The sequence below is a fragment of the Rutilus rutilus genome, assembly GCF_951802725.1.
Source record: "Rutilus rutilus genome assembly, chromosome: 25".
Taxonomy (NCBI): Eukaryota; Metazoa; Chordata; class Actinopteri; order Cypriniformes; family Leuciscidae; genus Rutilus; species Rutilus rutilus.
In genome coordinates this window covers 9,146,044-9,169,582 of record NC_140229.1, presented here as the reverse complement: position 1 = coordinate 9,169,582, position 23,539 = coordinate 9,146,044, and the positions used below count along the sequence as shown (strand labels likewise).

At 37.6% G+C, this 23,539-nt stretch overlaps 2 protein-coding genes across 2 annotated transcripts; both read left to right on the top strand.

The window, feature by feature from the left end:
* Positions 1-193: 193 nt before the first annotated feature.
* LOC311284581 (olfactory receptor 10G4-like) lies at positions 194-1,159 on the top strand (the record flags this gene model as incomplete). The annotated part of the gene is made up of 1 exon (XM_084399680.1): positions 194-1,159. The coding sequence occupies one exon, from the start codon at positions 194-196 to the stop codon at positions 1,157-1,159; it is 966 nt and encodes a 321-aa protein (XP_084255806.1).
* Positions 1,160-15,824: 14,665 nt separating this feature from the next.
* LOC311285552 (olfactory receptor 10G4-like) lies at positions 15,825-16,784 on the top strand (the record flags this gene model as incomplete). The annotated part of the gene is made up of 1 exon (XM_084401233.1): positions 15,825-16,784. The coding sequence occupies one exon, from the start codon at positions 15,825-15,827 to the stop codon at positions 16,782-16,784; it is 960 nt and encodes a 319-aa protein (XP_084257359.1).
* Positions 16,785-23,539: the final 6,755 nt, after the last annotated feature.

Here is a 23,539-nt window from a genome sequence, read left to right as displayed (position 1 = left end):
TATCTCAACTTTCACAGTTTTCATCACCTTGCTGTTACAGACGCTGTCTGCATCTTTCTGCCATTGTCCTTCACAGGAGCTTATTTTCTGTGCATATATGAATACATTAAGGATCTAATTGTTTTTCTTTAGATTTTATAGTTGTTGTTTTTTAAATATTTGTGTCTGTATGTTAGGAGCTGGGTGACTGAAAATGGCGAATGAAAATTACTCTGTGAATAATGTAGACAGCTTCATAATCACTGGATTTGATCACCTGCAGAACCAAAAGCTCCTTGGATTCCTCATCTTAATAACCTACATGCTCATATTGCTTGGGAATGGCATCAATCTGTGTATCATCTTGACTAACAGACATTTACACAAACCAATGTACATATTAATCTGTAATCTAGCTGTCGTTGACATAATGTACACCTCTACGTGCAGCACAACCATGATCTCAGTGCTGCTGGCTGAGATTAAAAGTGTGTCGTACTACTCTTGTATCTCAAGGATGTTCTTCCATCATCTTGGTGATATCAAAGTATGCATGGCTCTGACATTAATGGCATTAGACCGACTTATTGCGATTAGGCTACCATTAAGATACCACAGCATTGTAACAAATCCACGAACATTTCTGCTTATTTTACTGACATGGCTCATTGGTTTCACTCTAATGGGTGTTTTGACTTCTGTGGCAGACAATCTCCCATACTGTCAGCCTGTTATCAGATATGTGTTCTGTGATTATTCATCCATGATTAGAGCTGCTTGTGTCAATCCTGAACCATATTTTTTCTTGCCTGCAATGATTAGTCTGTGGTTGTTGTGTGGACAATTTCCCTTTATTATCTGCACGTATGCTGTTCTGGCGTATAGTGTGACTAAACTCTCCAACAACTCAAGCAAAAAGCAAATGATCAACACTTGTTTGAGTCACCTAATTGTCTTGTTTAGTTATTTTGCACCAAAGCTGGTCTCTATTTTACTAACTCGAATAGGTGTTGTGCTAAATCTAACAGAGAGAAATGCAGTAATGATTGTAGCCACTCTTGTTCCTTCCTTAATAAACCCCACTGTTTATTGCACCAGGACTAAAGAAATAAGGAAACGATTATCAGATGTATTTTTGCGCAAAAGAATTGTACCAAACCACTTAAAGGTTTTATCATAATATTATTATATTGATACAATTATTCATTATTGTGTTAATAATCATGGATGATTGTAAAAATGTTGGTGATGCATGTTTTGTTCACATTAGAGACAAGAAATACAGTAGGTATGTTGCTATCTTGTCTGTTTTCAAAATAAAGAAAAAGAAAATAGGAAAACCTATTTGGAGATTTGTCATTCTTACACTTCTAAAGCTGTGCATCATAATACAGTGTTTCAAGTGCTTTTAAAGTCTCAGACTCATGTGCTGGATTACTAAAGATTTGTATGAGGAAGATTTTAAGTTGTTGACAGGGGGAAAAAAAATCATACCTGATCTCTTGCAATAAGTTAAATGAATAACATTAAATTGAGAAAACTCTGAGTAATTGAGTAATAACTGGAAGGTTGCTATTACTTAATGGTTTAGCTATTAAGTGTTTTTTGTGTGTTCATTTGTTGTTTATTTTTTGCAACTGGCTAAGATATCATGCATTACAATCTGGAACCATCAATCCACACACCAGTATGGCAATACCAAATAGTTTTAATAATTATTTTTTTCATATAAATTCAAAGAGGAGTAACTAGTCTAAGCCATTTATACAGCGAGGGCCTGTTCATGACCTTTGACCTTGTTCAGTCAAAATACAACATACCAAATCATATAATATTTATCTCAAATTCAAATGATCCAATAACTCATATTCACAATAATTTATAGAACACACATTACAACATATAAACTTCAGCGCATGGGTGACATTAAAAATAACAGCTGTCCACATTGCATGTCCTGATTTTGCCGAGTTACACACGTTCCTGGGTCAACATATTTTGTTGATCCTGGAACAACATTCCTGTCCATAAATTTAATCCTAACCATATCCCTACCCCTAACTTTTACCCAACCCGTGAGTTATCCCTAAAATCAGAGGGTAACGATAAGTGAATAACATTAATGTAGAAGCACCTAACCCTGGTTCTAAGCCTAAACTATAAACTACAGTGAGGAAAATAAGCATTTGAACCAGGGCCGTGCACAGACATTTTGAGGGGCAGTGGCCTAAAACAAAAAAGGGCCACTAAGGGGGTGGTTGCTTGTTAACATAAATTATCCAGTTATTACAAAATATACAATTAAAAGAGAAGACAGCACACGCTCAAATACATTTTAGACTTTATTGTAGATGTTTTGATAGAACATCACAATTACACATTGCTGATAATAACATAAACTATTTGCTGTCTTACATTTTTATATTTACCTGTTCCATTTATAGCAACACCTTTCTATTTGGTACCATGTCCTAGAAGATCTTAAAGGTCCCATTGCATGGATTATTTTATTATTTTAGAATGTTTCCTGGGGTGCCCTTATAATGTTAGTATGTTTTTAAGATCAAAAGTTGTTATAATTTAGAAATAAAAGGCATATTTCCTAGCCTGATTTTAGCCTCTGATTTGAACGCTCTGTTTGAAGGGGCGTGTCTGTGTGAGACTTCAGTGTAAACGCCCACTGTTGTGATTGGCTGTGACTGTGAGACTTCAGTGTAAACGCCCACTGCTGTGATTGGCTGTGAGACTTCAGTGTAAACGCCCACTGCTGTGATTGGCTGTAAGACTTCAGTGTAAACGGCCACTGCTGTGATTGGCTGTGAGACTTCAGTGTAAACGCCCACTGCTGTGATTGGCTGTGAGACTTTAGTGTAAACGCCGACTGCTGTGATTGGCTGTAAGACTTCAGTGTAAACGGCCACTGCTGTGATTGGCTGTGAGACTTCAGTGTAAACGCCCACTGCTGTGATTGGCTGTAAGACTTCAGTGTAAACGGCCACTGCTGTGAGACTTCAGTGTAAACGCCAACTGCTGTGATTGGCTGACATGCTTGCATATGAAATAGCTAGCATTACATGTGGAACTCTCTCGAATACTTTTACTATTACAGCTATTATACGTTTTTACCATTACAGCTATCGGGATTAACGAATCGTAATAAGTTTTTAAGTATTTAGATCTATTCCCATCACATAAAAGGTTGCAGTGATGAGCATTGAGCAGATGACAGCCTGTTGATCGCGTGAATGAAGATCTTATCATTGCAACAGTTTCTGCACTCTCACTAATGCTTTCACCAATGCATATGAGGTAAGTACAGTAAGAGCTTTGTTGTGCAGCGTAACAGCGTCATTGATTTCATAACGAGTTTTGGCAAGTGTCCAGATAAACTCACGCTGTGTGATTGACAGCTTGGGCGATTGGAAAGGGATTGTTCTTTGATCACTTTCTGTATTTAAATTAATCACAGTTTAAGTAAGATTATTTTCATCCTACTAAGAGAAACAACGTGAAGTTGATCGTTTAGTCACTGGCTTGATTTACTGATGCATAAACAGTATTGAACGATTTTGAGAGAAAGATTATCTGAACAATTACACATCAGAAATTAACATAACCCACTGGTTCTTCAGAGGCTCGGATGAAGGAACTAAAAAAATACTTTTGTGTTCATTTGTACATCAAACACTGAGCAACTGCCATGCTTCGCTCGTTTGCAAGCCATGATGTCTCTCGAGGAAAAACCAATATCGCGCTCACGCAGCTCATTTTTCTCATGGGTGGGCCAAGGCATAGAAGAGAAGGGGAGGTAACCTTTCCCCTTATGACGACATACGGGGAAGATTCTAGATTCGCCCGTCTGAGCTTTCATTTTCTCAAAAATACCTAGGGCTTGGTTTACCCAGTTTACCTTGTTTACAAAGTGTGCCAACAACAGAAAATTTAGTTATTTGTATTAGATCTGATCGAGAGTACAATAATTTGATTAGACAAGCAGCTAATTCTAAGAACATGGATAAGTTGTACAAGTTGTTAGCACTAGTAGAAGACCAAGAGCCAAACATTACCGACATAAATAAAATAAAAAAATAAAATAAAAGACTAATTTCGCAGGTTAGTGCACGGCCCTGATTTGAACACCCTGCTATTTTGCAAGTTCTCCCACTTAGAAATCATGGAGGGGTCTGAAATTGTCATCGTAGGTGCATGTCCACTGTGAGAGACATAATCTAAAAAAAAAAAATCCAGAAATCACAATGTATAATTTTTTAACTATTTATTTGTATGATACAGCTGCAAATAAGTATTTGAACACCTGAGAAAATCAATGTTAATATTTGGTACAGTAGCCTTTGTTTGCAATTACAGAGGTCAAACGTTTCCTGTAGTTTTTCACCAGGTTTGCACACACTGCAGGAGGGATTTTGGCCCACTCCTCCACACAGATCTTCTCTAGATCAGTCAGGTTTCTGGGCTGTCGCTGAGAAACACGGAGTTTGAGCTCCCTCCAAAGATTCTCTATTGGGTTTAGGTCTGGAGACTGGCTAGGCCACGCCAGAACCTTGATATGCTGCTTACAGAGCCACTCCTTGGTTATCCTGGCTGTGTGCTTCGGGTCATTGTCATGTTGGAAGACCCAGCCTCGACCCATCTTCAATGCTCTAACTGAGGGAAGGAGGTTGTTCCCCAAAATCTCGCAATACATACAGTGCAGTCGCCCTGTCCCATGTGCAGAAAAACACCCCCAAAGCATGATGCTACCACCCCCATGCTTCACAGTAGGGATGGTGTTCAGGTGACAGGTGCACCAAAACAGGTGCATCTAATTTAGGATAATAAATGGAGTGGAGGTGGACATTTTAAAGGCAGACTAACAGGTCTTTGAGGGTCAGAATTCTAGCTGATAGACAGGTGTTCAAATACTTATTTGCAGCTGTATCATACAAATAAATAGTTAGAGACTGCAACAGCAACAGTTTACAACAGTAAATGTTTATATGTGTATAAAAGCCTACATTCTTCTTGCCTCTGGGTCTTCTGAGAATTAGGGTTTTCATGAAGTAAAGCCTCAACCAAAAACGCCCATTGTCCTATGTTCTTCTCGCTATGGGACGAGGACGCGCTCGTTGGCATGGCCCAACGTGCTGCTCTACACATTCCCTCCCCTTTGCCTGTTAATTCCTACTCTGGCCAAGGTGAGAGATCAGATGGTGATCAAGGTGATTTTAATAGAGTTCAGGTTCAAGCGAAGCACAGAGCTTTATGCATGTAAACTAATAATCTCATCCTCTTTAGCCTACTACTAGTGAAATAATTATGAATACATATTAGGAGGTATGTTGAAAGATACAGTACAGTACAGTAAGATTACTGAAATGTAATGTCTGGTGTAATCGCTCAGTGTTTTAACAGCAGAAAGACCAATAAAACAGCTTGTAAACACGTTACATTTACCTAAGAAAAGCAATTCCATGTCGTTAGCTGGATAGCCGGCTAGAAAATTTATTATAGAACAGAGCATTTTGATATATACACTTTTTTTAATGGTTCTCAACTTGTTTGGCCATGGGGCCCAAATTTTCCCATGTCATTAAGCCATAACCCTTTTTTTTTTTTATGGAATTTGCCTAAATTGCATGTGCAATTGAAGAGTGCTCCCTACAAGCTAAATATAATGGCTGACAGGAAAGGAAAGTTATTTTTATTTCGTAACAACGTAAGAAAATAATGTTAGAATAATTATCCTGATTTATCCTGACAACATCTCATTTGACCACAGATAATGAATCAGGACAACACGTTTATCTACCCACTTTTGGGTCGCAATCCACCAGTCCACCCTATATATAACATGAAATATACTGTGTCAGCCTATGTAGATTACTTTGCTTACTATAATTTAACTTCAACTTCCTTCTAATTAGTTGTCTTTTTCTCTCCTGCTTTTTCTTAATTTATCTGTGTCATTGTGCTTTATTTCTGTTCTATGGTGTTCTGAACCAGCTCCCCAGTTTCAAAACTGCTAGGGAACAACGAGGTACAAGCTGTCAGTCACACATTTAAATATAAAATGCAGGACATCAGCCATACATGTGTTTAACTGAATGAGGGTAATGTCACTGTTGTGTTCTGTTTAGTTTGTCTGTGTCTAGTTAATTATCATCTGTTCCACCTGTGTTTCTGTTATTAGTGTTCATCAGTGTTAGTATTTAAGTTCCTTCAGTTCAGTCAGTCTTTGTCCGTTCTTAGTCATAATTAGTGTGTGTGTACATCCTGTCTGTCTGTTGGTGTATATTATTAGTAAAAGTTTGTATTGGAGCCTTTTGCCTTCTCGTCTTCTTCAGTCTACACCACACTGTGACAGGGAACATCTCAGAATCTCTTGTATGCTATATTAATAATCACTGATTAGAAATTCTAATATTTTTATAGATCATAGGAGGAACGCCTAAAGAAGACTAGAAAATGTTTTACATATTATTCATATTTATTATTTATAATGATTGAAACTCTTTTTCTATTTCTTTTGAAACTATACTTCAACGTTCACAGTTTTCATCACCTTTCATCGCCGTTACATATGCTGTCTACATCTTTCTGCCATTTTCCTTCACAGGAGCTTTTTTTCTATGCATATATGAGTACATAAAGACTTTAACTGATTTTGACTTGTCACTTCTATAAAGTGTTATTTTAATGTACTTGCATCTGTTTGTTTAGCAGTGGACTGAAAATGGCAAATTACACTGGGAACAATGTAGTCCCAGTAAGGGAACTTTATAATCACTGGATTTGATCACCTGCAGAACCAAAAGCTTCTCAAATTCCTCATCTCAATAACCTACATGCTCATATTGCTTGAGAACTCCATCAATCTGTGTATCATCTTGACTGACAGACATTTACACAAACCAATGTACATATTAATCTGTAATCTAGCTGTTGTTGATATAATGTACTCCTCTACCTGCAGCACAACCATGATCTCAGTGCTACTGGCTGAGATTAAAACTGTGTCATACTACTCTTGTATCTCAAGGATGTTCTTCTATCATCTTGGTGATTTCACAGAGTGCATGGATCTGATGTTAATGGCAATACACCATATGCACAAACGCTGTTGACGTATTTCCAGTAGAATCTCAGCCAGCGTCTTTACTTCCACATAGCGTGATCTATAGCAAAGTGTACTAGCGGCAAAACTTTCATAAAATTCATTTGACAGCGATTTATAATTTAAGTATTATACATAGTATTATATAGTTAAGCATTGTAGTGATGGCTTCCAGAAAGTTTAAATATCAACGGCGGGAAGACAGTATTTCGGCTGAACATTGTTGTGTCCCGTTATGTGAGGCCTGCTCAAAGTTTAACTCTATGCTGAGTTTCCACATTTTTCCTGTGGACGAAGAAACACGCAGAGAGTGGATTCACAACGTGAGAGATTTAACATCACATCTCATACAAGGGTCTGCAGTCGTCAACTTTAAAAGTGATGAACTGATTGAGCCATCAACCCCTAAAGGGAGTCGCTTGCTGCGAAAGGCAGCTGTACCAACCTTATTCCAGTGGAACGGCTACTCCGTTGCTGAACCAAGGCGCACTGGGGTATGGCAAAGAAGGGAGGTTTACACTCAAGTGGATGAGGTTCCTGTGCCAATGGATGCCCATTGTCTGGAACATGATTATTGTTGAGTTCCAGAAGCCGCAGCAGTTGATAATTCCCTGGATCAGACCGAAGATCTCTATAAAAAGGTGTGCGTGCGTGTGTGTGTGTGTGTGTGTGTGTGTGTGTGTGTGTGTGTGTGTGTGTGTGTGTGTGTGTGTGTGTGTGTGTGTGTGTGTGTGTGTGTGTGTGTGTGTGTAAACATGTATTACATTTAATTTAGATTCATGACTTACAGGCATTTAATAACTTTCTGGAAACTCATTGAACCTGCATCCCACAACATGATTCGTGTGACCAGAGCAAGAGCAACTACAATGAGGAGTGAATCTGGAACAAGAGGCAGTGCATGGGTAAATAAAGAAATAGAAAAGCAAACCTTAATTTTACATTTAAGTGAAAGCCTAGCCTACACATTGTACATAATTGCAAAACTTGTTATTTTTATAGGGTCAGTCCCAGCAGCCCATTGATGAGTTCTTCCTCTTCATGATCCACCTCTCAGTTGGTCTAACACAGCGGGATCTGGCCCAGTCTACAGTTAGCTGAATTATTACAACCTGGGCCAATTTTTTGTACACCATTCTTGGCTCTGTCCACATATGGATGTCTGAAGAGGAAGTCAAGGCTCATTTACAAATTGAACCAATCATATTGATAGAAGGTGACGTGTTAGTCACGCTGATCTTATTTTGATGTGTCTGTCTTTATCCTATAAAACCTGATGTATTCTTCTTTTATGGTGAGATTCTCTGAGAGTTGCTTGAGTAATCTCCCGGCCGTGATTAAAGCATTTAAAGGGCATTTTCTGAAGTCTGTCTGTTTATTATTGCTGCGCAGCAAGCTAGTTAGGGGACGTCGATTGTAGACAAAACCCAGGTAGACTTAGGTCAGGTGCAAAATAGAGAAAAATTTACTACAACCTGTAGGCATCTTGGCAGGTCAAAGATGAATAAAGAAAGAAATTCAGCTTTCTCTTGAATGGTCTGAAACATTTTGATGTCTTTGTATATGCGCTGGATCATCATGTCATCCTGTGAATAAACGACAAAATCACACCAGTCCAATCCTGAGATCAGCATTTTTCCTTGAACTTTCCAATAGTATGCATGCTGTTGTTTCAGTTCTGGTGTGCCATTGTGAAATTTAAGTTAAGAGGTAAAGTCAGATAACATAATGAGTATTCAAATGCTGAATAATTGATTTAGTTATGTCAATCTTAATTATGTTTGGACCTTTATTGATCTTTATAAATAATGTTAAGGGCAAGCTTAATTAATGTTATAGACAAACTTGGTTTGATTGATTTTGAGTGTCATTATGAACAGTAATGGATACTGTCACTTATTTACACAACTACTGTTTGATAATTCTCTCAGGTTTCCTATCCTTACAATCTTCAGGGTCTGTCTAGTGACTCCAGAGAACAAATTAAGGGCATGTAGCAAGTATGTTGACACTCTTCAGACAAACAGTGACAGTGTTTATTGCACCGTTACATGGAAACCCTTAGCATCTCATCTCTAATGCATTATTCACTGAGGACCTCTCCTCTCAAAACACATAATAATCAAATTGTAATAAAAAGAAAAAAGATTATGTAAGATCATGATGTATGTAAATTGTGTAAGAATATAGGCTAGTGTTTCTACAAGCCAAATCATTCATTTAGAAATGAACATCAGCTCTTGCTTATGGTCTTGTGATTTGCCAGATTATTGTCTTGTACCAGTTTTTAATAATTCTTGATTTTGAAAGCATGATTAGTTGTGTTGCAAGGTAATCAGACTTTTGAAAATGGCCACTTATTTGTGATACAGATTAAATAAACTGTATATTGAGCTATATTAAAATTGCTGAATGTTCAGTAATTTGTAACACTGAAAGTAAAACAAGTAGCTTCTGCTCATTGTGATTGCTTTGCTTATTAAAAATAGGCCACAAAATGCTTCGGTAACACTTTACAATACGGGTGCACTAATAAGCATTAATTCATGTTTAACTAATGCACAGATAATCATGTGTTAATGTATGACTCATGAAGAACTAAACCATTAATTAATGATTACTGCATCAGTAACTTATAAAGATTCTAAATGATTAATAGATTAAGTAATATATGAATTGTTATTAATTAAATGTGCCATATTAATTCCTTAATAACTTATTTTATTAACTAAAAGTGTAAATTAATGCGTTAATTTAGCCTGGTAATACCAAACTCTTCTACTTCGCTTTGCTTCGTAGACAGAGTCTGGAAGGGCGTAATTGAAAAATGTTTTCTTTCTCGGGGGGGGGGGGGGGGGGGGGGGGGGGGGGGGGGGGGCGTTTGTCTGAAGTTTAAAATAATTGGTTACCCGTAAGCCAATCACATAACGTTTGGTTATGGCGTGTGTTATGCGCATGCTCAGCCGCATCTGACTTCCACTGTAAACACATGTATGATGCGAAAACAAAACCATCGAGCAAAATACCGGAGTGAACATGGCTGTGAACGACTTTTGCTGATTATGTGAAGTAAATCTACGCATCCACGGTACAATCAGCGTCTACGTTACGGCTCTCAGCCCGCCCTCTGTTCGTTGATTGGCCCGGCTGTTTTGAGGCCGTAGGAAAACGGGGAAAACTATGGAAGCTTGTTTCCGCCACAAAATAAAAAAAAATAAAAGATAATTGCGACTTTTTATCTCACAATTGCGAGTTTACATCTCGCAATTCTGACTTTATTTCTCAGAATTGTGAGATATAAAGTCAGAATTGCGTAAAATAAAGTCGCAATTGCGTGTTTTAAAGTCAGAATTGCGAGATATAAAGTCAGAATTGCATGAAATAAAGTCACAATTGCGTGTTATAAAGTCAGAATTCTGACTTTTTTTCTCGCAATTGCGACTTTATATCACGCAATTCTGACTTTATATCTCAGAATTCTGACTTTATATCACGCAATTGGGAGATATAAAGTCAGAATTGCATGATATAAAGTCGCAATTGCGTGTTATAAAGTCAGAATTGTGAGATATAAACTATTCTAAGAAAAAAAAAAGAAAAAAAAGTCTGTCTTTTTTTTTCCCTTAGAATTGGACTTTATATCTCACAATTCTGAGAAAAGATGTCAGAATTGCGAGATATAAACTCGCAATTATGTGTTATAAAGTCAGAATTGCGTGATATAAAGTCAGAATTCTGAGATATAAAGTCAGAATTGCGTGATATAAAGTCGCAATTGCGAGAAAAAAAGTCAGAATTCGGACTTTATAAGACGCAATTGCGACTTAATATCTCGCAATTCTGACTTTATATCTCAGAATTCTGACTTTATATCTCAGAATTCTGACTTTATATCACGCAATTCTGACTTTATATCTCGCAATTCTGAGAAATAAAGTCAGAATTGCGAGATGTAAACTCGCAATTGTGAGATAAAAAGTCGCAATTATCTTTTAAAATGTTTTATTCGGTGGCGGAAACAAGCTTCCATAGAAAACGGTCGCTATCTCAGACTGAGTACAGAAGCGAACTGAAATTGAGCGGAAGTACGAAGTCTGACGTAGTCAGGCTAGCGTTAATTACCACAGTTGGTCAAAGCAATGTACTTCAATTTCCAGTTGTCTGCTTTAATTAATCATTAACTAATGATTTGCAAATGTATCATTATGTTATGACTTTACTTGTTGAGGCACATGACTACTACCAATGCTTCCACCTTATTAAAGGAACACTCCACCTTTTTTTGAAATAGGGCTTATTCACCTTCTTTCCCACATTTAGATAGGTGGGCAAATGCATTTTTGTCTCAGTGCATGCATTGTTTTGCAACTGCGGGCAACTGAGGCCACGCTCATCTTGATCTGATCTGACGCGCTGAGCCTGGTCATCGATGGCAGTATCTTGTCCCACTCTCCACAGCACAGACACTATTTCAGTCGGGATAGATTGGCATATTCCCCCACATTCACACCACCAGTTCGCGTTGGCTCTCATCCTCACGTCCTCAGGCTGTTGAGCGATCGTAACCTCCACCTCCTGTCAGTCGTGGGATTTCATGTGTTGCATGATATCTCTGCGCCCAAGTAGCAGTGCTTCGCCTAAGCAGCAGTGCTTCACCTGTGCTTCCCCCTAATATAGTCCCAAGTCAATATCTGCCTAGGAAATCGCCTAGTGTTAATCTGCATCGCTATTTGTACTCGTTGTGAATACGCAGGCCACAAGAAGTAATTAGGTGGGTTTTTAAAAAAAAATTTTTATCACTTTTACTCAGGACATGCTAGCTGGCAAGGATTCCATTCATTAAGCTAAGCTAAGCTAGCGCCAACCTTGTCAAACTAAAACAATGCATGCACTGAGACAAAAATGCATTTGCCCACCTATCTAAATGTGGGAAAGAAGGTGAATAAGCCCTATTTCAAAAAACGGTGGAGTGTTCCTTTAATATACACAAGAGCCCTCTTAATTATCCATTAATAGCTGAACAGATAATGTTCCCTGTAGTGTTTGAGATCCCATTACACAAATGTTGAAATAAAATCAGTAAATTATGTCACTGCTGGGACTGAGGGACAACAGACTTCATTTACGTTTATTAACATTGTTTATGCTTCACAAAGGTAGACATATGTATCTACAAACAGTTTTGTTTAACCTTCTGATGCATAATGATTTGACCATTTCTTATTATTCTATAATGACTGTCCTCTTTATATGTCAGTGAGTCAAGTATGACAATTTCAAAATGGCTCCTCTAAAATATCAAATATTATCTTTAAAGGCCCCCTGAAATCAAAATGTAAGTTTTTTCACTTTTACTTTCTACCGGGTGTCTGTTAGATCACAACAATGTAGTAGTAGAGAGCACTATAATTGTTCTTCACTCGCACAGTAACTGAAATTTAAAACTGTTAAAAGAAAAGGCTGAATAAACTATTGCATAGATAGATATACTGTATAATACACTACGCACCAATATGTTTTTCCTTAGTGCTTTGAACTTTTCATTGCGGACTCGACGCGCTACGTGTGACTCCATGTTGCTTCAAGAGCATCATTCTGCGCTCTGAATGCGCATAATAAGCGTTTGTGCCAGGGGGGTAATCCAGCACCCGGAAAGCGTCCCCGGGGGCTGCCATTGGCTAACAAGCCATCACCTGCTGTTAGCATTCAATTGACTCCCATCCATTTTGGCGTCACTTTGACAGCGAATAACTTTACATCTGAGGCGTTTAAAGACTCCATTTGTCCATTGTTTATTTCTAAAGAAACACGACAATGTATAAAATGCTCCATTACCTTGTATCTTACGTTATGGCCCCGTAGAAGCAGTTTTTGTAAAACTAGGCTAACGATTGCGTCATAACCACGCGACTCTCTGGAAATTACCGTATAGACAGGAGGAGAAGCTCGCAGTCAATCGGGGGGACGTGGAGGCATAAAGTCTGATACAGTCAAGGGAGAAGCCCATAGAGAGTCATAAATTTGCTCCTGCTCCTAGCTCATGGACAGCTCCTACTCACGCTCTCCGTCTCTGCAAGACTCATCAAGCTCAGTTTGAGCCTGCGCATTACGCTCAGCCATCAGGAAGTGAGTGCTTCTAATTTGCTTCACTTTTCTCCGTTGAAGTCTATGGGGTCGCTGTGTCCATTTCTTTTACTGTCTATGGTTTGTGCCGTACTGTATTGGAACTTTTTATATCATAATACTTTTGCGCAATGAAAGATTATTAATAGCCTTTCTTGTTCTGTCCAATTTATCATATGTTGCTGCCTCATTAAACAGCTGCGCTATACGTTTTAAATGTTAATTTTATAGTATAGCCCTAAAAAAAATTCTCTTTTGGCGTAAGTTGATGCACACGGCCGTCTGCCGGAAGCTCGTTATTTTAATCGTTAAAGTTTTAAATATGGATATTTTTCTTACACGAACGCATCACTTCACTTCAGAAGATCTTTATTAACTCCTGCAGATCTGTGTCGAGCACTTTAATCATGAATAGATGCACTTTGATGCAAACAGCCATTCACTCCCATCATCAAGTTTGGAAGAACCAGGACATTTTTTAATATAACTCCGATTGTATTCGTCTGAAAGAAGAATGTCATATACACATAAATATGAGTAAATAATGAGTAAATCATGGGCTAATTTTCATTTTTGGGTGAACTATCCCTTTAACTCTGTTGCAGAGACTCTCTATAGGTTCCGGTGAAATCACAAAACAAAATGCACACAAACGTGTCCTTGCTTGATATACAACCACTGAACATATTCAGTTCTGATGAGAAAAAAAAAAAACTATCCAAGTGCGGATTAGAACCCAGAACCTCTGACACGCTTGTCAAAAGTTCCACCATTAGATATGCGGATCTATGCATTTATTCACGTGAAAATTGTCGCCACTAACAATATATATATTAGTAGATCTCATTCAATGACAAATTAAACCCAATGTACTATTGAAACTTATTTTTGGACATGTTATTTTTTCCAAAAATTGTTATTGTACACATATATTGTACATATATATGATTTAGCATTGTACTTTCCCGAAAAAGTTTGTTCTGGCTGGTAAACACCTTTGAACTACCATTGGTCCGTGCCGATTACGTAATAGGTAGGTATGCGCGGAGGCTCTGCCTTCTTTCACATGGAAATCTTCTCCTGTTCAGTCTGTCAAGGTCAGATGTCCACGAGTAAAAAAACAACACATTTTTTTAACGACCACAGAGAGTCAGGACCTCGGTTTACTGTCTCATCCGAAGGACGGCAGCTTGGAATAGCCATATCTGTATGGCTGCATTTAAACTGCAAGGCTTAATGAACAGATCCAAACTTTTGACCATACACAATTTTTTGTCCCACCTTTTTACATTGACTGAAGACACAACTCTCTGATATCAGTTTACACATTAAACTCTCGGCTAAACTGGAGATTCTATCGATGTTTGCTTTTATTTTATTTAATCAAAAGAAGCTTTTTTTGTGTGAGCGCTTACAAGCACCTGCTGCCTGCTTCATAAAGACCTCTCTTTAAGGAAAACTATTACTGTGCACAAGCACGTCACCCTCGGTATCAGATACCTGTGCATTGGAGCTAATATGTATCTGATTTAAAAACCACAGTTGCAAGTGGCTCAGATCAGATGCGAAAAAAATTCTTGGTAAAAAAATTTTACTACACTTGTGTAACAATATCTGATCTGTCTCAAATATGTAAAAAAAAAATTTTTTTTTTTTTTTGAGCTAGTGAGCACAGCCAAAAAGAACACCATTTTATGCTTTATGCATTGATAATCGTCCTTAAACCCTATCACATCCTAACTCTGCTTTCATTTAAACACTGAAAAACTGGTCCCTTAAAAGTCTTTGGACACAGGTTTGACGTCTGTGGTGGCAAATATTATTGGCATTAGCGAGTTTTGTAGTTGATTGCTACATGCATGATTTTTGATATATTGATTCATCAACAGAAATCATGCTGAAATAAATGTATGTTATGATGTGAAATTAGGTCATTGTATTTAATCAATGTGATGGCACTGAACAAATTTAATCTCATTAAATTATAATGAAATCAACCTAGGCTAAAATAATACAATAGGCTGCGTAGATACTATATCAGGGCCTATGCAAAACATAGAAAACAAATACAAAAACTGCTAATTTAATATTACAAAAATATTTATTACATAACATTTTATGTTGAACTATGGCTTGTGTATTATCAGCCTTGAACTGTTATGAACTATTGTGTTTTGAACGAACTTCCATGTTTAATCACGGCTGCTAAGAAACCATGACGTATCTGTCACACTATAAACATATAAAAGGCAGGACATCAGTCTGTACTGGATGAGAAGAACATCTCAGAATCTCTTGCATGCTATTTTAATATTCACTGATTAGAAATTCAAATATTTTTGAGTACTTAAAGAAAAACGCCTAAAGAAGAATGTTATTCATATTTACTATTTAACATGACTGAAACTCTTTTTGTATTTCTTTTGAAACTGTACTTCAACTTTTCCAGTTTTCATCACCTTGCTGTTACAGACACTGTCTGCATATTTTCCTTCACAGGAGCTTTTTTCCTGTGCATATATGAATACATCAAGACTTTAATTGATTTTGACTTGTAGATTGTGTATTTTAATGTGCTTGTGTCTATTTCTTTAGCAGTGGACTGAAAATGGCAAATTACACTGTGAATAATGTAGACGGCTTCATAATCACTGGATTTGATCACCTGCAGAACCAAAAGCTCCTTGGATTCTTCATCTTAATAACCTACATGCTCATATTGCTTGGGAACGGCATCAATCTGTGTATCATCTTGACTGACAGACATTTACACAAACCAATGTACATTTTAATCTGTAATCTAGCTGTTGTTGACATAATGTACTCCTCTACCTGCAGCACAACCATGATCTCAGTGCTGCTGGCTGAGATTAAAAGTGTGTCATACTACTCTTGTATCTCGAGGATGTTCTTCTATCATCTTGGTGATTTCACAGTATGCATGGCTCTGACATTAATGGCAATTGACCGACTTCTTGCAATTAGACTTCCTTTAAGGTATCACAGCATTGTAACAAATTCACGAACGTTTCTGCTTATTTTTCTGACTTGGCTCATTACTATCACTCTAATGGGTGTTTTGACTTCTGTGGCAGACAATCTCCCATACTGTCAGCCTGTTATCAGATATGTGTTCTGTGATTATCCATCCATGATCAGAGCTGCTTGTGTCAATCCTGAACCATATTTTTTCTTGCCTGCAATGATTAATCTGTGGTGGTTCTGTGGACAGTTTCCGTTTATTATGTGCACTTATGCTGTTCTGGCGTATAGTGTGACTAAACTCTCCAATAATGCAAGCAAAAAGCAAATGATTAACACTTGTTTGAGTCACCTAATTGTCTTGTTTAGTTATTATGCACCGAAAATGGTCTCTGGATTACTAACTCGAATAGGAGTTGTGCTAACTTTAACAGAGAGAAATGCGATATTAATTATTTCCTCATTAATTCCCCCCCTAATAAACCCCACTGTTTATTGCACCAGGACTAAAGAGATCAGGAAACGATTAGCAGATGTATTTTTGCACAAAAAAGTTGCACCAAATCATTTAAAGGTTTTATCATAATAGATTATTATTTTCATTCTCATGTCTAATTGTGATTGCTGTTTTGCTCTTCAATAATGTCTTTTCTGATGCTCCTGCTCAATTTAGAGATTATGCCAAAGCATAGACTTGTTGATACATTGTAGTGTAATGGACAGTATTTGATGAAAATCATAATGTAATGTACAACAGAACATCTTTCTAGAGGAGATAGCTGCCGCAGAAGAAAAAAAAAACATTGTTACATATTTGTACTTAGTCCCACACCTTAAATAATATTGAAAATATTATAATCATAATAATAACAAATTTACTTTGTAACTACTGTATACAGTAAATACTTTGTCAGATTTGTTGTTTCATGTATGTTATGATCAGAGGAGAACCATCAGGGCCCTCTAGGCCACCAGAAAGGGCCTAAACTATTGTAAAAAAATTATTTACAAACCTTTAAATTAAGTTAAAAAAGTCATCAACTCTATGTTATTTTAGAAATGTATAATATGACAATAAACATCTAAATCTTTTTGAGGAAATAAACCCTTCAAATCTGCCTATTCAGTTTGTGTTGTGTAGACACTTTCTATGGTGGCCGAGAGAGCTCAACACGCTGCAACTGAAGAAAACACATGCAAATAGAAAAAGCACCCGATCTTCATCAGTTTTACAACACACGTGTTCTCCAAATACTCACAGCACAACCAAATACAGAAAAGCGCTGCAAAAGTTCACAACACAACCAAATACAGAAACGTGTTGCAAATAGGACAGACCACAATGGAAATGTTTTCAGGGGACCCCAATAAGTGACGACCCCGGCTGCATACAGCCGATGTACGATCAACGGCTGTCCAAATTCACACACTCGTTTTCATTCACTCCTTCAAGTATTAGTGGACTAACATAGGGAATAGTGAATGAGAGTTTAGGGGGCATTTTATACAAAAAGTTTTTATAATATGCTTTAAATATCCGTGTGTGAGTGTCTCAACACTTGCCGTCTCATCTTTGGACCCTGCATTACCTAACATTTCTTACCTATGAAACTTATTTAGACATAACATAGCAAAAATGTGTACAATATAACTGATGTATAGATTAATATCTTGACCTCATCATACTCTTTTTTTAAGCTCTTTGTTTTAAGCTCTTTGTTAACTCTAATACATTTAGTATATAGTATACAAAGTTGTATGTCATAAACGTCATCTCTGTATGTTTTGCAAGAAAAAGTTACAAAAATAAAATAAAATAAAATAAAATAAAAGGTAGACATTGAGCAATAAGCATGTCCCAGCCGGGTTTGTCAGTTATTGGGGTCCCCTGGAAACATTTCCGTTGTGGTCTGTGCTATTTGCAGCGCATTTCTGTATTTGGTTGTGTTGTGAACTTTTGCAGCGCATTTCTTTATTTGGTTGTGTTGTAGTGTTGTTGAAAGTACCGACTTCGGTACCAAGTCGGTACTGAAATTTAAAAAATGTGACACTTTGAGCGCTGTTGAACGGAATCATAAACACCTCTGATTGGCCATTGTGTTCACAAGCTCAACGGATATGTCTGTGATTGGCTACAATGATCAACGCACGGGACCATTTGGGGGGGGGGGGGGCACCGGCAGGGACGGCAGAGCAGAACCTAGCTTAGAACAGGGATCAACCATTGGGCATACTTACGAGTGAAGTTCCTGCATCAACCTCCGCTCAGAAATACCCTCGTGCATACAAGTGCTTTAGCTTAGTGGCATGACCGCAACTGCACACTCCACCTGGGGAATCCCCAGGAACCCCCTGACCGCCCCACCATCGGGGGTAGTGAAAGAGGAAAAACTTTTTATGCATATTTTGGCAAAGGAAGCGCTGGACTGCCATGACAACCCATGCTGTCAGCCGGCGGCACAGTTTAGCTCCAACCCTGATCAAACACACCTACCTGTGAGTTTCTAGTGATCCTGAAGACACTGATTAGCTTGGTCAGGTGTGTTTGATCAGGGTTGGAGTTAAACTCTGCAGGACAGCAGCCCTCCAGGACCGAGTTTGAGGAACCCTGCCCTAGTTGAACAGCAAGGAGGCGAGGAATGAGGAGCGAGGAACCTTTCTGAAGAGTCATGAGCGAGGATGCACAGGTGTATCCTTCCCTCGCATCCTAAAGGGGTGGAGCTGAGACGTAAGGAAAGGAAGCAAGGATGTTATGTGCTTTGAGACAGGAGGTAATAGAGTGCAACTGCCCACCCCCTTTTTCAGCGGCACTTCTTCCGGAAGTATTTTTTCTGTTTATTTTTTCGATAGGGATTTTAAAAAGTCTTTGTAAGCCATGAACCAAGCCAATCAGCTATGAGGTGAAACACTACAAACTTTGATTTGAAGCAAAAAAGCTTTTGAAAATCAGGAAAAAAAAGAAAAATATACAAGACTACTGTGTACTTAACGGCTTCAGTGAGGGAAAGAACTACAATCCCATGAAGCATTGCGAACAGCATTATTGGATTTAAAAAAATGGAAAGTCATTTACAAATGTTGTATATATAACCCTAACCCTAACCCTAACACTTTACATTTTACAATAACATTACCTAACAATGAGCAATACATTGTTACAGTATTTATTTATCTTTGTTAATGTTAGTTAAAAAAATACAACCGTTCATTGCTAGTTCATGTTAATGTTAACGTCTCAGGTTGAGACTATACTGTAACTAATGTTAGTGTTAACTAAGTGTTCTTGATATTGAATATTTCTTTATAATGATTGAAACTTTTTGTATTTCTTCTGAAACTATACTTCAACTTTTACAGTTTACCGTTACTGTCTGCATCTTTCTGCCATTTTCCGTCACAGGACCTTTTTTTTGTGCTTATATGAATACATCAAGGATCTAATTGATTTTGACTTATTTGTACAGTGAGGAAAATAAGTATTTGAACACCCTGCTATTTTGCAAGTTCTCCCACTTGGAAATCATGGAGGGGTCTGAAATAGTCATTGTAGGTGCATGTCCACTGTGAGAGACATAATCTAAAAAAAAAAAAAAAAACAGAAATCACAATGTATGATTTTTTAACTATTTATTTGTATGATACAGCTGCAAATAAGTATTTGAACACCTGAGAAAACCAATGTTAATATTTGGTACAGTAGCCTTTGTTTGCAATTACAGAGGTCAAACGTTTCCTGTAGTTTTTCACCAGGTTTGCACACACTGCAGGAGGGATTTACCATTTAATTGAACTGCATGTATTTTAGACACTTGCATTGTTCTTGCTCCGTCCATGCAATTTCTGCGTCCATTTTATGAGTCTGGGTTTTTTTTTCTTTTTTTTTTTACTTCAACTACACAGTGCTCTGGTATCATCAATGGGATGACCCATTTCAGGAGTTGCCATAATTAAAATTTAAAATCAGAATAGCATTGAGCATAGCTCACTTTCATTCACTGAAATATTGAATCGTTAGCGATACTGATTCAAAACATGAGCGCCAGTGATTGAATGTCAAGGCGCGGTTTGAACGCCCCGCCCCCCAGCCGACCTTGAAGTTTTGATTGGTTTTGCACCCGAGTCAGACCTGTCTGTTATTGGCTGAATCGCTTCAGATCTGTCTGTTATTGGCTGAAGCGCTACAGATTTGTCTGTTATTGGCTGAAGCGCAGGGCTTCACCGCAGTAGTTTGAAAAGTGTCTGTCAAATGCAAGGGGGTAATAAATCACCCGGAAAGTGTACCTTCCCTGGGGGCCGCCATTGATTAGCAGACCATCACCTGCTGTTAGCATTCCATTGACTCCAATTCATTTTGGCCTCACTTTGACAGCGAATAACTTTACATCTGAGGCGTTTAAAGACTCTATTTGTCCATTGTTTATTTCTAAAGAAACACGACAATGTATAAAAGGCTCCATTACCTTGTATCTTACGTTATGGCCCCGTAGAAGCAGTTTTTGTAAAAATAGGCTACCGATTGCGTCATAACCATGCGACCCTCGGTCGCACAGTAGAGAAATTAGCGTATAGACAGGAGGAGAAGCTCGGAGGCAATTGGGGGGACGTGGAGGCATAAAGTTAAGGGAGAAGCCCATAGAGAGTCATAAAATTGATCCTGCTGCTAGCTCATGGACAGCTCCTACTCACGCTCTCCGTCTCTGCAAGATTCAGAAGGGAATGATTCAGATTTCTCTTGGCACAGCTACAGTAGAAGACAGACAGGTTGCTCACGTCACATCTACGTCGTCAAGCTCAGTTTAAGTCTGCGCAGTACGCTCAGCCATCAGGAAGTGAGTGCTTATAATTGACTTGACTTTTCTCTGTTGAAGTCTATGGGGTCGCTGTGTCCATTTCTTTTACTGTCAATGGTCAAATGTCAGCTCGCCCTGTTGGCAAAAGCCAACCAATGTCAAAGTAGCCTACTTTGTACTTTTGGTGAAAAATAAATGTAGCGAAGATAAATACTTTATTTTTATTCAACTCAAGTAAAAGTAAAAGTACCACAATTGAATTATTGTAATAATTAAAAACATCGACAAATCTACTCAAGTACTGTAACTAAAGTATTTGTAATTAGTTACTTTCCACCTCTGATATTATCGTTATAGATTTCGTCATTGGAGTAAATGGACCTTGTAGACAATAAAGAAGCTGCCGTCTGACAGTATGAAATAAGAAACTAGATCTCTCTAGTGAGCATGCATGGCTGTATTAATAAACAGTTAATTAATTGTTTTTATTCAGTCTTTTCCCAACAGAGACATTATTGACACAATCTAATATTCAATTATGTTAGATCATTAGTATATTAAACCCTTGACACCCTTGTGCCCTTGAGCAATGTCACTCAAATGGGACTTGAAGTCTTCGAATAATATTATATTGATAATGATTAGATTTATTTCTTGAGCATTCCATAAAAAAAGCACTCTTTTCACAACAGGAACAGGATTAGTGAGATGATGCTACCCATTGGGAGCACCTGAACTTTTCCTGGTGGGCCGCCCACCAAAAAGAGTGGCCCACCATGTTGCATGTTGCTTTATGATATACAGTATATTGTTAAGCTTACTACTCACCATGTTGCATTATGGTATATATTGTTAATCTTACTACTATGAGCTTTTAGATGTTTTTTCATGATTAAGTTTTTTTTTTTTTTTTTTTTTACAAAGACCATAGTTTGTTCTTAGTAATATTATTATTATCATCGTTGTTGTTGTTGTTATTATTATTATTATCCACCTTATTCCCACGCCCCATGTCGCTTTGCGCGAATTATGGGTGTAACTTCTGTTAAGCTGTAAACAATCAGTGAAAAGGCTCGCTCTATGACCGCAATACATTAAAAAAGTGTCACAATGAGATGACATTACTCACCCTTCAACCATCGAACATTAAAAGTACTTTTAAAAGTGTAAAAGCATCAACATGGTACTTTCAAGCGCGAGTCTTTCCACAGCAATAACGGATGGGTTAAATATCACTGTAATAATATTTATCTGTAGGCTATTATGTAACTTATGTTGCCTTAATCCAAAATGTTCATTAACTTCAGCATTGCGTGATACTATTTCAAAGTGATTTCCATCATTTTGACAGATTATTGCATTTAATTGTGAAAACAAACCTGGAAAGAGACGTGAGGATTTGAGGAGAATAATGAGAGATTCTTCGTGCATTCCAGTGAATTATTAATGGAATATATCGTAAATTAAATTCGGGAGAACAGACCACAAATGTGCAGTATACAGTAGGTTGTCATTTTTCATACTTTTACAGCAGATTGCAAAGAAAAAAAAGAAAATAATCATGAGGAAAAGAAAGCAGCGACTGAAAAGAGCTCTTGCCATTGATGTTCTTGTTATAACATGTCACGTTAAAATACCAAGTATACCGTTATTCTCATGATGTCTGAAAATAAATCTTGAAGGAAAATTGACAGCACATCCTGTCAAACTAACGGATCAGCTTTATTTGTAGGGCCTTAAGATTTGAAATTATTCATTTCAGCCTTTATGAATGGAAGTTCCCCAAACCGGAAGTGCCACCCATAATTCAAAACGCAGTAAGGTCGTCAGGAATAAGGTGGACAGAAACTATAATTCCATGGTAATGAGAAGCATGGTTTTTGCCCATGTAATGATCTTACAGTTAAACTGGATTCTGTCCAAGAACTAGCCTATATAAAACATTTCATTGGGGCAATAAAGGAGAATTTAAGAGCTTTATAGCCTGGATCCCATGAATAAAGGATGAAGCTATGGCTTTTTCTTTTGTGTAGATATGATCAGCTCTAATAAACTTAAACTGAAGTAAAATATTAACTCAATAATTAACACAGCCAATATAATGCAATATAATGCAGCTCTGATGATTCCCCTCTTCTAGAATACCTTCTAATCATGAAACTATTTAAAGTAAACTCCTTAAGGCAGTTGTTTGCTCAAAAGTTGTTGCTGTTTCAGGAAACCTGTTTGCTTTGACCTCACATCTGGTGTTAATGCATTTATGTGTCAGCCTGGAATAGGCTTACGTATATTAAAATGGAATATTCAGTGTATACTCGTTGTATCTCTGTGCATTGGAGATTTGAATCTTTTTTTTTTTTTTCATTATTTTTGTGATAAAAAAAAAACACACCAAGATGTGTCACCAAGATGGGCTACTTTAAAGGGGGCCCTTGGGTTTGCTATAGCCCCAGGGCCCTACATGTCCTTAATCCGGGTCTGAGGATGACACTACACTCAAACTGCAGATAGAATAGTTCACTCAGTGTAATCATCTTCTGAGGAATTACGT